The 14711-nt window shown below is 39.2% G+C and overlaps 1 protein-coding gene across 1 annotated transcript in view; it reads right to left on the bottom strand.

The window, feature by feature from the left end:
• nell2a (neural EGFL like 2a) overlaps positions 1–14711 on the bottom strand; it is a 248309-nt gene that overhangs the window by 27879 nt on the left and 205719 nt on the right. The window contains exon 17 of the mRNA XM_057837033.1: positions 3174–3367. Within this exon, the coding sequence (XP_057693016.1) occupies positions 3174–3367 (194 nt within the window). The remainder of the gene's footprint in view (positions 1–3173; positions 3368–14711) is intronic.

The following is a 14711-nucleotide window of genomic DNA, read 5'->3' as shown; positions in this document are numbered from 1 at the left end:
AAATGCTTAAATCCCTGAATTCTTAATAGATACGGACGTAAAACAGTCTCGATTCTTTGTTAAAAGAGCAAAGAAGCAGGCAGTTAGCATTTATTTTACGTAAATATGTCGAATGTGCTGCTAGTCTTTAAGCCACTGTAGCGCCGCCTTATCACCACAAAGAGCTTTTTCCGTTGAAAATTTTTGTAAATAAATGCTTAAATCCCTGAATTCTAAAAAAAAAAAACGGGCAGTTAGCATTTATTTTACGTAAATATTGCGAACTATGATGCCAATGCTGTAGCGGCTTATTTCTCCCATTGATTTTTTTTCACGTTTCAAAATGCATGCACTGTACGAAAAATATAATAATTACCTTGAATCCTCGAAAAAATCACTCCTGAGACAATCCTTCCTGTTTGTATGCTTGTTCTGCTTTCATACTTTTTCAACCTAAAGCCGGCGTTAGATCGCTGCGCGTGTGAGAATAACTCCTGTTGATGTGGGCAGGCCCCCTACTTGAAGGCGTGGCACAGTGTATGACGAATAGGAGTGGGAACCTCTTGGTACCTCACGATACGATACGATTTGCGATACAAAGCTCACGATAACGATGATCCGACGATACAACAATTATCGATACACTGGTCATGAAATCATTCTAGGATATTCTACAAACAAGTAATAACCAGAAAAACAAGCTTCTGCTGTGAATTGGAATGAGTTTATCATTAGTAGACGTCCAATCCATTTGAAGTGGGAGGGTGGCAGCGAATGAACATTCGTTCATTCGCTGCCATCCCTCCCACTTCAAACGGATTGAACGTCTATGGCCGGTAGTGGCAGCCAATGCCAGACAATGAGGAAATTCTGGGCCATTTAAGGTCATTTACCTGTTGATTTTCAGTTACTTCCTGTTGATTTTGGGCAATTTTATGGGTCTCTTCCTGTTTATTTTGAGTTACAGAAAAGGAAATGACCTGGGAATCACCCAAATGAATAGGCAGTGACTCAAACTCAACAGAAAATGACCTGTAAATGCCCTAAAATGAACAGCAAGTGACCTGTAAATGCCCTGAAAATCGGACAGAATGACTGTGAATGCTCTGGTTTCGAATGAACGAACGTTCCCAGTTTAAATGGATTGGGCGTTGAGCACCGTCAATGCAGCCTTAGAGTTATCTGAGACACTATTATGGTGGAAGATTTTGGTAGCAACTTGTTGGTTCATTTTTAATTATTTTTTTTTTTAGACATTGACACCTTTTCAAAACGATATCTCAATTCTTAGCAGGAGCATATCGATAACCTTTTGGGATACAAAGTATCACATTATATCACCATTTCGATATTTTGTCACACCCCTAATGACGAATGTGACCTGTCAATATAATTATGAAGTCTATACCCAGATATATCAAAGTAACACATTTTACGCCGGTAACACACTAGAAACGTCAACGTCGCGTCAACGATCCCACCGCGATAATGCACCAGTGACGCTCGGTGTCAATTTCCATTGGACGCGTTTCACATGCAGCGCGTCTGTGGAGCGGCTCGATCGGTTCACGCGAGGATTGTAAGATCGCGCGAGAATAGCGGGTATTTAAAGGTAATAAAACAACAACACTTTGCCTTTCAGACCCTGCATATTGGCCAGCTTTCTTTTTGAAAGAAAGAAGAAAAAAGAAGTCATGTGCTAAAGCAAAAAGCAATCCCAATGACAAAGATTTTAACATGTATTTTACAAATTAAATGCCTCAATCATTTTTTTTCTTAAGAACATTTTTCTCAGCTTTATTGATGTATTTTCATAAGTTAAAGCACCACGCAGAAATTAATAAATTTAATTGTGTAGCAGGATTTGTGTATTATTTGTATTAATTACAGGTGTTTTAGCTCATTTCAATTTGTTTTATTTACATAGTAAGTTACGATTGCATATTATTTTGAAAATCGACCGGATCCACGTATTTTTACAGGAGTGACATCCGGCCTGCCCGATCCTACCTAGTAGTATTGACGCAGGGGGGCCGCGCCTCGCGTCAAATAACAAACTCCGCTGTTCTTTTCGCGTGCGACGCGCTGAGTGCTTCTGGGACGCGTCCAACACGCGGCCGCACTGCGACTGGTGTGCATTGGCTGTTTGACTTTAACGGCCGCGTTTCACTGCGTTATCGCGGCGGGATCGTTGACGTTTCTAGTGTGTTACCGCCGTTAGAGCTGTAATTGCGATACCGGGAAACCGGGATATTTTTGCTTACGGTTATTATACCGTCAGAATCTCATACCGCCTACTAATGGACTTGTACTTTATTGATTCATCTTTGTTGCTTCATTTGCTGTTTCTGATTGTGTATCATATTGCCTCTGCAAAGCTCTTTGAGACAACCTTGTTGTGATCCAGGGCTATACAAATAAAATTGAATTGAATTGCATGGTACATGAAAAAAAATAACCCCTGTCAAATCACAGTTAAGCTGTGTTAAGCTTTTTTCTTTTCTACATGCTGTATTCAAAATCTGAAATATTTCAATCAAATTAGCAATAAATCTGAATTGAAACATTATATGAAAAATCTTTATTTTAAGTTTAAGCAGTCTTATTATTCCATGAATGTGAATGATTGCTGTGCCTTAAAATCAGATGAAACACTTTAATAGTCAAACGCATTGAATTATAACAAGCAAACGGGGTAATAGGAGAGGTGGCATTTTGTTAGGAAATGACCACTATTCTCCATTGAAAACACATATATTGTGAAGATGTTCTTCAACTGATGCTCGAACAAAAAGATGATGAGCTACAACCTTACCTATTTGAGCAAGACGCAATTCGCAAACATTGTTCTTTTTGCTCTGTGCATTGTTTTAAATGTCACTGATTGTTTCAGCGCTAAGGACAAAAAAAGGACAAAACAAGTTGGCATTTGCCGCTGATTGGCCCGGCAGGGGACACATCATTCATGCCTCTTTGTTCACAAAGAGAGGAATGTCCCTCCTTCAGCTGTTTGACATACAGACAATAAGAGACTTCATGTCATTGCTCGAATACCGGACTTCATCCTGAATCAAAGTCATTGTTTTGACCCTCTGATTGTTTAAATCACTAATACAGTTTAATTGTAATATACGTAGTAAGCTACTTGTGGAAAAGACTAAAAAATACATTTTCAACTCTTCATATTTGCATACCTGGCAAGAACACACGGAGCAGCGGTCGCTGTCTAGCACCCAAATCTGCCCGCTGTGCTTGACCTTGTCATCATGGATGCAGTCGCCGGTGCAGTTGTGGCCGTGTGGGCAGCGGCAGTCGTAACCTCCGTCCAGGTTGAAGCAAACCGTGTCGTTGGCACACGTGTTCCTGCCCGTCTTGCACTCATTGATATCTACAAAGAAGCAATGAGATGACAACTCGTTGATACATTTTGGACATACACACACACACACAATTAAACATCCTTGTGCTCCCATTTCTAACATATTGTATTGAAGTCTGGGGAAACCGTTTTAAATCTACTATTAATCCATTAGTCACACTGCAGAAACGAGCGGTACAGATTATACATAAAGTTGGATTTCTTGATCACATTCATAGTCTATTTTCTCTCTCAAAGCTATTTAAAATGGAATATCTTGTTAAATATTATACATCTATAATGTTATTTAAAGCATATACTGTATTGGCCCGAATACAAGACGGCCCTGATTATAAGACGAGCCCCTCTTTTTCAAGACTCAAATTTGAAAAAAGACTTTTTGAACACCAAATTCATTTTTATACAGAAAATAATTACAGTACATCCGAAACAAATGATTATAACAATATATTTGAGAGAAAAAGCATGTTATTTTGCCTCATTCAAATCTTAATATCTGAACATTTAAATATGTAAACTAAAGTGCAATCACATTCGTAAATGAAGGGCTTCTGGTTTTTGAAATGTAAATCAACCAATCTATTGTGATAAAACAACAAAACTGTAATAACTGCATTAACATCAAAGTGAAGTCTAACTGTAACTGTAGTCTTGAAACAAATCTGAATAAGGAAAAACACTGCAATACAATAATGCAAACTGGTTAAACTTGAGAGTAGCTGAGATCTGTGATGACAGAACATTGCTTCAATGATACCTGGCGCAATCTAGCGTCGTGAATGGGGAGAGTAGCTGAGATCTGTCATGACAGAACATCACTTTGATGATATCTGGCGCCATCTAGCGTCGTGAATGGGTATAGTGTCTAGACTGCGAATATAAGACGACCATCTCTTTTTCAGTCTTATTTCATTGCAAAAAACACTGTCTTATATTCGAGCCAACATGATAAACGACTGCCATCTAATAAACAAAACCTTTTTAAGATTCAGGAGAGCAGGCATAATCTGCGAGTTTCTGAAGATTTCATGTTACCCAGATTTCGAACAACTCGTAAATGTTTTTGTGTGTCCGTATGTGGAGTGAAACTGTGGAACAATTTAGACAATCACTTCAAGCACGGTCAAAATATCAAAAAAATTAAATTGCCGCATAAAGATATGGTCTGGTCACCATGTAATGACATTTACTGGCAATTTGTGTTGCTGTTCTTGTAGGATTGGTGTGTATATAATGAAAATTATTGTTAATTAGCCAACTCTGAATTTGTTGGTCTAGTTGGTTGTCCATTGATTTAGTTATTTTTGTTTGTTTTCTTTCTCTCTCTCTTCATTGGGCGGACTTAAAACAACACTAGGTAACTTTTCAACCTCTATAAAATATTTTCATAACATTCGTAATTAGATGTCGACTGACAACTAGTTGAATAAAACTTCTTTTATATCTTGAGGAGGTCTGTTTTGCTTTCACGGCACTAATTAACATTGAGGAGGGTGGCAGGAACCCAGACACACAAAAAAACTACAAATATGCTGAACTGCTTCATGGCATACGTCACTTCCCTCTTTCATTATAAAGACAGTGGTCGATACGAACGCTTTCGCGCGAATTCTGCAAAGATGGCAGAGCAATAAAAGGGACAAAAAGTTTTGTCCGGGGAGGAAAAAAAAGGGAGGCTACCAGGGATAAAAGGATGATCAAGGATAAACATTGGCCCGGCTTTCACTCGCTGGCGTTGACACCCTACACAAACCCCGCTTCCAACCGAACCCGTCAACGCTGATGAGTTCGGAATAGGGGGAGGTTAGCCACACTAAGCCACACGGTTGCCAACCGTCATATGCTATTGTTAAGCCACAACTGGATTCATTACCTTAATACTATTCTTCCTTCACACAGCCGCTGGAAACAGAAATGTCATTTGATCCATCTGCATGTGACCGGGAGATCATGATTTTACCAATAGGCAGGTGTGTGCTGGTCCCCATGGGAAACAAAGTCTTCCTTAAGGTAAAACACTACTGCTTTTGTCCAACAGCAACCAAACCTGAAAAGCTACCTACTGTTGCTTTAAAGTCGAAGGACAGGAGTCTCCCACGAAATGAAGATTGCTGAACAAAGATTACGTTTTTCTTCTTCCCCATCCCTTTTGTGCGCAAATTATTATTCTGAGTTATACTATATTTCTGTTTCTTTGTGCGTGCTCAAAACAAAAAAAGCTTAATTCATTAATACATTCATGATCTGAATTGCATTAGTGCTGTCAAAAAAATTTAAGTCTGGAAATTCACATTTTCCTCCAAGTGTCCCGATACTTTTGACCCCGGAGTTACCAACTTCTCTGTTAAAATTACAGCTTGTTCTTCCTTCGCCATGTTTTTCTTTTTTTCCCCTCCCGAACTCAAAGTGACAGAGGCAAGATGGGGTCAACGAGCGTTGCGGCGGCAGCACTGTTGTTACAGGAAATGCTTCCATGTTCGTCAAAAACGGTGGGCTGAGTTTTGACAGCTGACACATCTTTAGACAGACTGCGAAAGGAGCAATTTTGTGAGTTTCGGGTGAATTATTATTTTTTTTTAAGTGTTTTAAAGAAGGAATAATGGAAAATTGACTGCTCATCAATTGCACCCAGCAATTGCGGCACATGGTTTAATGTTTGGCTAACGCATTGACATGAGAGGTATTTTTGTCTGGTGTTGTCATGCTCAAGGGCATAGGTTTGCTTATCAACCGTGGGGACATAACACTACCAACTTTTCAGGATGCTCAAATTGTCCCCACAAACTTTTAACCAACCATATTTGCATTATATAATGACTTCAGTTATATAAGTAATTAGATTGATAGATTGGTTGTAGATTGTCTTTCCATATGTTGTAAGCATAGAATTGACCCTACCATATTAAATGAATTACAGTTCTTTAATTATGTTCAGATTTAAATGGACCCTTTTTCACTTGCTGAATGTGCCAGACCATTTTTTCTTGACCCCTTCCCCCCCACACACACAGACACAAAAGAATTCACGACAGAAATACAACATGTCGCCTCCCCCTGCCCCCTTCGAGGACGAGGGACATCAGAAGTTTTTTTCTGCCAGCAGCAGCCTCTGTAAGTAATGTAAAAAAGTCAATGTTGTGTAGGTGGGGAACACACCACTAATTTTGCTACTGAAAGTTCATCCTGCATCAGTTAGCATAACATTAATCTGGGCGAATTCTGTTAATCTGTTAACTAGCCTTTAACACTCAAAACAAGATGGAAAAAAATATTTGACTAGATTTAAAAATAAATAAATAAATAAAAAGATCAGATTAAGACGTAATAAATTTGCAGTGTGAAAGTTAGTATAAGTCAATACAGATTTATTTTGCAATAATCATTTAGCATATCAATTAATTAGGTTTATACTGGTGAGAAAGGTAGCCCTGACCCCCGTTCACCCAATCTGTTTGGTCTTATTAATGTCCCACCCCCAGCAAAAACTATAACAGGTTATGCTGTTAAATCGTCCCTACCAATATTGAGACCAAACTTACGCCCCTGGTCATGTGGTATGTCCAAAGCTGGCTTGATAATAAAATGCTGCCTTCACAAACAGAATCAAAGCTCTACACTGAAAAAATCATTGTAACAATTTGCAGTAAGTGCAAATTGTTACAATGATTTTATCAAGTAAATCCACCAGTTTTTTTTTTCAGTGTACGAGTGCTCCCTACGTGTGAATGGAATACGATGGTAAAATTAGACAAGCAGGACAATCATTTAAACACGACAACTTGATACCAGAAGGTATAATTAGCCTTCACACTGAGTGAGTACATTTGTGAGTAGTTTCCCCCTAGCCTGTTCTCAATTTGCTCAATTTGATCTAATCTAATTTTTTGGAAACTATTGTAAGCTATTTGGTGAAGACCTCGTTGTCTTTGTACACAGGGTAAAAGCTTGTCTGACATAACAATTTCGCTTTGGTGCCAACTTACGGTATCCCAGTGCCAAAGAACTACTGAATGCTGGAGCGAGCTGAGGTGATTCACTTATTTTACGTCTTTGATGTGATTTTGTGTAATTTCAGCACTTAATGTCATGCTTTGCAGCCATCTTGTGACACATATAGACAATTCCGTACTCCTTCAGGTGGGTGTCAATTGCTTGCAGGTTTTCTCTACTACAAATAGTGTAAATGGGCTATTTCTATCAATATCATATATCGGAATCAATATCAGTTAGTACAACAACTACAAAGCTTTGATTTAAGTCCGCTTAGCATAAAGGCTGTTTCATACTAGCAGCAGCCTAGTGTGAAGGGTTCAGCGGCAACCTGTTTATTGTGTATATGAGAGGGACTCCTCATCGAAAGTGAGCGGTGTGCGGTTGTTTTAGGCGGAACGGCAAGTTTGAATGAATTTGCGGCCAGAGGCAGGGCCCGAAATAGAGCCTTGCTATATTTTCAGAGCGCCGCCGCACTGACGTCAACAACGCATCCAACAGCAGAGGAGCAGGCATACTTATATCTGTGCTATCAGGCTGTTTCGGCAGACGGATACACGCAAACCATGGCCGACGAAACCTTGATAAATGTGATTTTTAAAAATTTTGCGAGCTCTGGGACATTCGAAAAATTACTCTCTTTCCTCTCCTTGCTAAACTAAATGGTACCTCGATGTGCGTTTGTGTGGAAATGTAGTTCACAGACCACAAAAAAACGAATCACCTTCACACCGAAACTTGCAAAACTATTATAATGCCCTCTACTCCTTGAAATAGGAAAGGTCGCTGTTTCCTTGTGCAACAATGAAAATAAACACATCGGCGCTTGGGACTCTAGTAAGTATGGTTGCCAATTTTTCACTTCCTGATAGCATCTACATCAAGCCACGTGGTTTATCCCGTTTTACGCTTGCTGTGGACTGCTCTTCACACTGGGCTGACACTAGGCATGTGCCGGTATGATATTTTGATGGTACGATAACCGTGAGCAAAAATACCGCGGTTTCATGGTATCACGGTATCACGGAATTGCAATTATAGCTCCAAAAAATTTTGAGATGTACGGGTTCAAAAAAAAAACTTTTTTTCCATTGAACAGGATTTTTTTTTTTTTCAGACCATAGTTGCAAATTGGAACATGAATATATTGTTAAAATAAATAAATTATCAATAAAAAAATATTTTAAATAAAATTAAACTAAATATAACTTATAGACTATACTCACAGCCACAGCTCAAGTTGTTCAAGATTAGAGCAAGAACAAAATAATTTCTATAAAAAAGTAAAAACACTTCTGAATAAAATTTTTAAAAAATTTATATTGCATGACTTTTTTTTGAGGGTGGAAAAGCTTAAGTGAAGTTCTCCATTTTCAGCCACTGTGTCAACTCTAGTCTACATGATGTCATGCCTTTGTGTTAAAAAGAACATAAAGAATTCATAAGTTAGTTAAAAATGTTTAAGTTAGTTAAAATTTCAATATTGTTGTGGAAAGGTTTCATCTAAAAAAATAAAATAAATAAAAACATTGGGAGTGAGACCTCTCCTTGATCCAGCAAACGTGGATTTGTGCTTAGGGCAAGATCATCTTTCCCAATTAGCGATCTTTGACGCTATCACTTTTTCCCCTTCATTCAAGCGAATCAAGCTTGTTTTCTCACTGCGGCTGTCACACTCAACGAAGTTGCTCTCCCAGCTAAGCCTAGACTAACATTCATCTTTGTAAGCTTTTAGTTAGTTTGTATATTGAATTTGAAAGGAAAATGTGTGTTTTGTTTTGGCAAACTTTTTCCATGGTGCTAATCTGTTGAAGCTACTCGCATGGAAAAATCTAATTGTACAACATTTTAAATGTATTTATTTTGTATATTACACTTACCACGATTTGAGAGCTCAATAAATTGAAGAACAGTACGCCTTATGTTTGGAGCAGGGGTCGCGTTAACCGAATATTTTCCGTCGTTGACCGATTTTTTAAAACGGTGACGGAAAAAACTCAAGTCCATCCGTCATTTTGACCGGTTGCAATTCACACCCCAGACCACAGGGTGGCGAGTGAGCATATTAATTAGCTATTGTCTCTCTTGATGCATGATGTCGTTGGCCTTACTCGGAAAAATGTCAAGGCAACTGAGTGTCCGAAGTTTCTTCAAAAAGCCCCAAAACGACGATGGTGTTGATAAAAGAGGTGAAAAAACAGGGACTGCACAAGCGGGAACGCAATTCAAGTCCATGCGCACCAGGAGGAAAGTGTGAGACTACGTTCAGGCCACAGCAGGTGAACTGTTAATTTCATTGTTCCATATGCTACATATGGTAGGCTACCTATTTACTGGGGCCACAGTTAGCTGTTTTTGTCACTGCGGAGAAAAAGTTACATATTCATCTGCTTGATGTGTGATGGCACGGTGTGGATTCTCTGTTAAGCTTGTTCGGACAGAATATTCATTTAAAATGAATGAAAACTAAATACTATTGAATATGTTGAAGCGGTATGCAATGTTAAGAGTCTTGTTAGCTGTAGGCGCACTATCCTATTCCCCTCACTATCCACTCGCGGGGGCCTGCGCTTGTCAGTGACGTTCCTTATTCTCGCTATATGATTATACAACTTTAACATTTGTTAATAATACGCTCTGTGTGTAGTATCATCCATCGCTTTTCCTTTTTAAATGGGCACTTATAAGCGAACGCAAGAAGTAACAACGGGAACATTTTTAAACAGGCATTTCACGGGACAGCATTTCGACTCTTCGGCCAATCATATAGCGAGAGCGAGTGGATAGTGAGGGGACCGCGCGCGGCTCTTAAGTGTCTCTGTCACGTGACTGTCGTAGCCAGTAACGCGCTCGGCCAAATGGACACACAAGTACGGAAGGTGAATTATGCCAAACAAAGGGTCACCACAATGTCATTATCATCATTTTAAAAATTTAAGTGACGGGTAAAAATAGATTATGACCGGATTTTTATGACCCTGTCAGTCAAAATGACAGACAACGAAAAAGTCTAGCGCAACCTCTGGTTTGGAGTATTTGTTTTTGGGTTAGCTGGCTGGCTAGCCGATAGCGTCACTTTCACACACAGCAACAAACGGGAGGGGGTGAGCGCTGCTGCGCCAAGCCGCTTCTGGCTGCATTTTTGACACAAGAAAAATAGCGAATAAGGTCTGACGGAAAATTTTAGTGGTTTTGAAACCGCGACGTTTTCACACCATGGTAAACCGTAAAACCGGTAACCGGCACATGCCTAGCTGACACTAGTGTGAAAAGGCCTTAATGCTAAGAAACGGGGCAGTGTTGATGTTGTAGTATAATGTGGTATGTTATGGCACACAGAGCAGCACATATACAGAAAGACAAAGTATCAATACACATATGGCGACATATATTCTTTATCCTCTGCAAAAGAATCACTAATAAAACTACAGTTCACAGAGTCAATTACAGCAGTTGTAACACTGTTATTTCTATTAAATACTGCCTCTGTTGGCCAAGTCCTGCATACCAGAAGTTGTCGCAATGACTAAATCATAGTTCATAGTTAGTACGACTCACGTTTTTTCAAATTATTACTTGTCCTTCTCAAAAAATGAGCATATTGTGATAAAGTTAATTATTTTCTGTAATGTACTGATAAACATTAGACTTTCATATATTTTAGATTCATTACACACAACTGAAGTATTTCAAGCCTTTTATTGTTTTAATATTGATGATTTTGGCAAAAAAGTCAAGAAAAACAAAAAATCCCTATCTAAAAAAGTTAGCATATTTCATCCGACCAATAAAAAAAAGTGGTTTTAATACAAAAAAAGTCAACCTTCAATTAATAATATTAGCTATGCACTCAATACTTGGTCGGGAATCCATTTTGCAGAAATGACTGCTTCATTGCAGCGTGGCATGGAGGCAATCAGTCTGTGGCACTGCTGAGGTGTTATGGAGGCCCGGGAAGCTTTGAGAGCGGCCTTAAGCTCATCCACAGTGTTGGGTCTGATGTCTCTCAACTTCCTCTTCACAATATCCCACAGATTCTCTATGGGGTTCAGGTTAGGAGAGTTGGCAGTCCAATTGAGCACAGTAATGCCATGGTCAGTAAACCACTTACCAGTGGTTTTGGCACTGTGAGCAGGTGCCAGTCGTGCTGACAAATGAAATCTTCATCTCCATAAAGCTTTTCAGCAGATTGAAGCATGAAGTGCTCTAAAACCTCCTGATAGCTACACAGAAAGAAATTTCTGAGCGAATAGGCTGTTCCCAGAGTGCTGTATCAAGGCACCTCTGTGAGAAGGAAAAAGTGTGCAAGAAACGCTGCACAACCAGAAGAGGTGACCGCACCCTGAGAAAGATCGTGTAGAAGGACCGATTCCAGACCTTGGGGGACCTGCAGAAACCTGGAAATGGGCTACACGTGCCGCATTCCCCAGGTCAAGCGACTTTTAAACCTGAAACAGCGGCAGAAGCGCCTGACCTGGGCTACAGAGAAGCAGCACTGGACTGTTTCTCAGTGGTCCAAAGTACTTTTTTCAGATGAAAGCAAATTTTGCATGTCATTTGGAAATACAGTTGCCAGAGTTTGGAGGAAGACTGGGGAGAAGGAAATGCCCAAATGCCTGAAGTCCAGTGTCAGGTACCCACTGTCAGTGATGGTCTGGGGTGCCATGTCAGCTGCTAGTGTTGGTCTACTGTGTTTAATCAAGGGCAGGGCCAATGCAGCTACACTCAACTAAAGTAGTTCAAGCCTTTTATTGTTTTAATATTGATGATTTTGGCAAAAAAAGTCAAGAAAAACCAAAAATCAGCAGATCATGAAAAGGTACTTTAAAGAAGCTACACTGTAAACTCTAACAAGTTAAGTTTACTTAAATAAATTGAGGAAACCGATTACCTTGGGAAAAGTAAGTAAACAAACTTATTGTGGTAAGTAGTGTGGAATTATCAAATTTAAGTGAGTGGTACTTTTTTTTTTTAAGTTGTGAGAACTTAATGTATCTTAGTAAAGTTAAATTCATATCAAGTTGTTACAACTCAATTACTTTGAGTCGAATGAACTTTAATATATTGTGCCAAAACAAGTTGGCTTTACTTGAAATTTGTATTACTTTACTTGAGGTATCTTAGTGTAATCCACTTCAATAATGTTGACAGGAACTCAATAAAGATAAGTAACAATAACTTCATTTTGCCATTCATTTTCAATGGCAAAAAAACAAATGTTCCCAAATCAACAGGAAATTACCAAATATCAATAGGACACGTCCCTTAAATGTCCCAAAATGACCAGGTCACGCCCCCCAAATGTCCCCAAATGACCTGATATGACCAGTACACGCCACCCAAATGTCCCCACATGACCTGATATTACCGGGACATGCCCCCCCAATCAACAGGAAGTGACCTGATAGGACCAGGACATGTCCCCCAAATCAACAGGAAGTGACCTAATATGACCATGACATGTCCCAGAAATGACCCCAAATCAGCAGGAACTGGCCAGATATGGTCTCTGAAATGTCCATACACCAATGTGGGCGGGGTTAAGATCTTCATCTTGACACAGCAAAGTCCAGAAAAATTTCTACCTAAATTGCCGTATCTATAACATACCTAGTTTTGCCAACTTTAAAATAAGAATTCACAAAATGGCATTATGAACATGTTTTATTTATTTATTTATTTATTACTTCAGTATTTCCAAACAATATGACAACACAGCAACAAATAGACTTCGCAACAAAAAGGCTTGGCAACATTTAGTCTGGAAAAATAAAAATACAAACTGATAAATAAAAACTAACATTCAGAACACATCGTTTCCCATTACACATATTCCTTGCCACGACATCTACGGCCTAGAGCTGCAAGCTGCAAACACTAGGCCTAGGCCAAAAGTGCATTCTTTAACGTTTGCAGTTTTGGCTTAGCTTTTGGTGTCCAATGTTCAACAAAACCTTCAAAAATGTTTTTCATAGTTTTGGGGTATTCAAGATGCAGTGCAAAAATTAAAGCAAAAACAAGACAAATTGTTTTCGACATTGTTGGGAACCTCATTCATAACAAGGTTCCCTTCAAGGATGATCACATTGCTGCATGGCGTTAGAGGCATGTCCTCCGGTATGACTTGCAGAACCCCAACAGGAACTTGGACAAAGTCATCGGAAGAGTCTGAATCCTGCATTTAAAATAAAAACACAAATTCAATTAAGATGGTAAGACATCACACACACATTATAGTGTGTTCACTTTGCTTATTGAAGTGCCTGCACAAAATCACAAAGAACAAACCAAAACTCTGTAATACAGTCTTGGAGACCTCTTTAGATTACGAGCAGGTGGAAATGGCTGCATTTCATCACTAAATATGCACAAAAAGATTTTAAAAAATCACATGTGGGATATCAAATTTGTTACTCCCAAATGATTCAGAATAAGTCACTTTTTGTGACATCCTCACTTAAATTGGAAAAAGTATTTTTTTCCCTTTGCATTTGGCACCTTATTTTTGAAGTAAAACAACATTTAACTCACTCATATCACTTTTTTTTTTTATCATTTGACACCTTATTTTTTAAGTAAAACACATCATTTTACTCACCCATTTAACTTTTTTCGCATTTGGTGCACTTCAAAAGATATCGTGTCAGACGATATCCCAATTTTAACTTTAACAACTTTTTGGACGTGTACTGATTCAGAGAAAAGGCACTTATAAATGTAACATAACTGACGTTACACACGTTTACATCCTAGCACTAGCATGACTTCACGGAGCCCCCCCTCCCCTCCAAACACGCACGCTCAACCCCCCCCCCCCCCACACACACACACACACACACACCCGCACCCCCGCGTCCACACACACTTCTCACCCGACATTACAGCTTGTTACACTGAGCTAACCAGTTAACTCAGAAGCATCACGCAAACAGCTAACAGACAGGACCGGTGTGACATGCTAGCATAACACGTAGCTCACGGCTACACCGACTGGTCTATGAACCCGCAGGCAGACACACACAGGCGAACATGCCAACACGAAGTCTAAGAGTGGACTTCCTTCCAACAATTCTCATTTTAAACATTAAATGATATTGAAAAGGTTAGAAACAAAAGCTTTACTTACCCAAACCAAGTCAGGGCAACATTCAGTTGGCGTAATGGTTCTGGTCTGACCGCTTTCTCGAATTTTCCTCCAGAGGTAGATTCGCGCCACCAGGAAATGGACATGCGCACCACAGGTGCGCAGCTCTCATACCACAAACCATGCTACTCACTTAGTAGATTCAAGTTCATACAACTTAATAAAACAAGTAAGCAGGTAAAAAGTGCAGACAACTCAATATGAGAAAGTAAACTTTAA

Source organism: Corythoichthys intestinalis, chromosome 5 (assembly GCF_030265065.1).
Source record: "Corythoichthys intestinalis isolate RoL2023-P3 chromosome 5, ASM3026506v1, whole genome shotgun sequence".
NCBI lineage: Eukaryota > Metazoa > Chordata > Actinopteri > Syngnathiformes > Syngnathidae > Corythoichthys > Corythoichthys intestinalis.
Note: the sequence above shows the minus strand (reverse complement) of the source record. Positions and strands in the feature narration are given on the sequence as shown.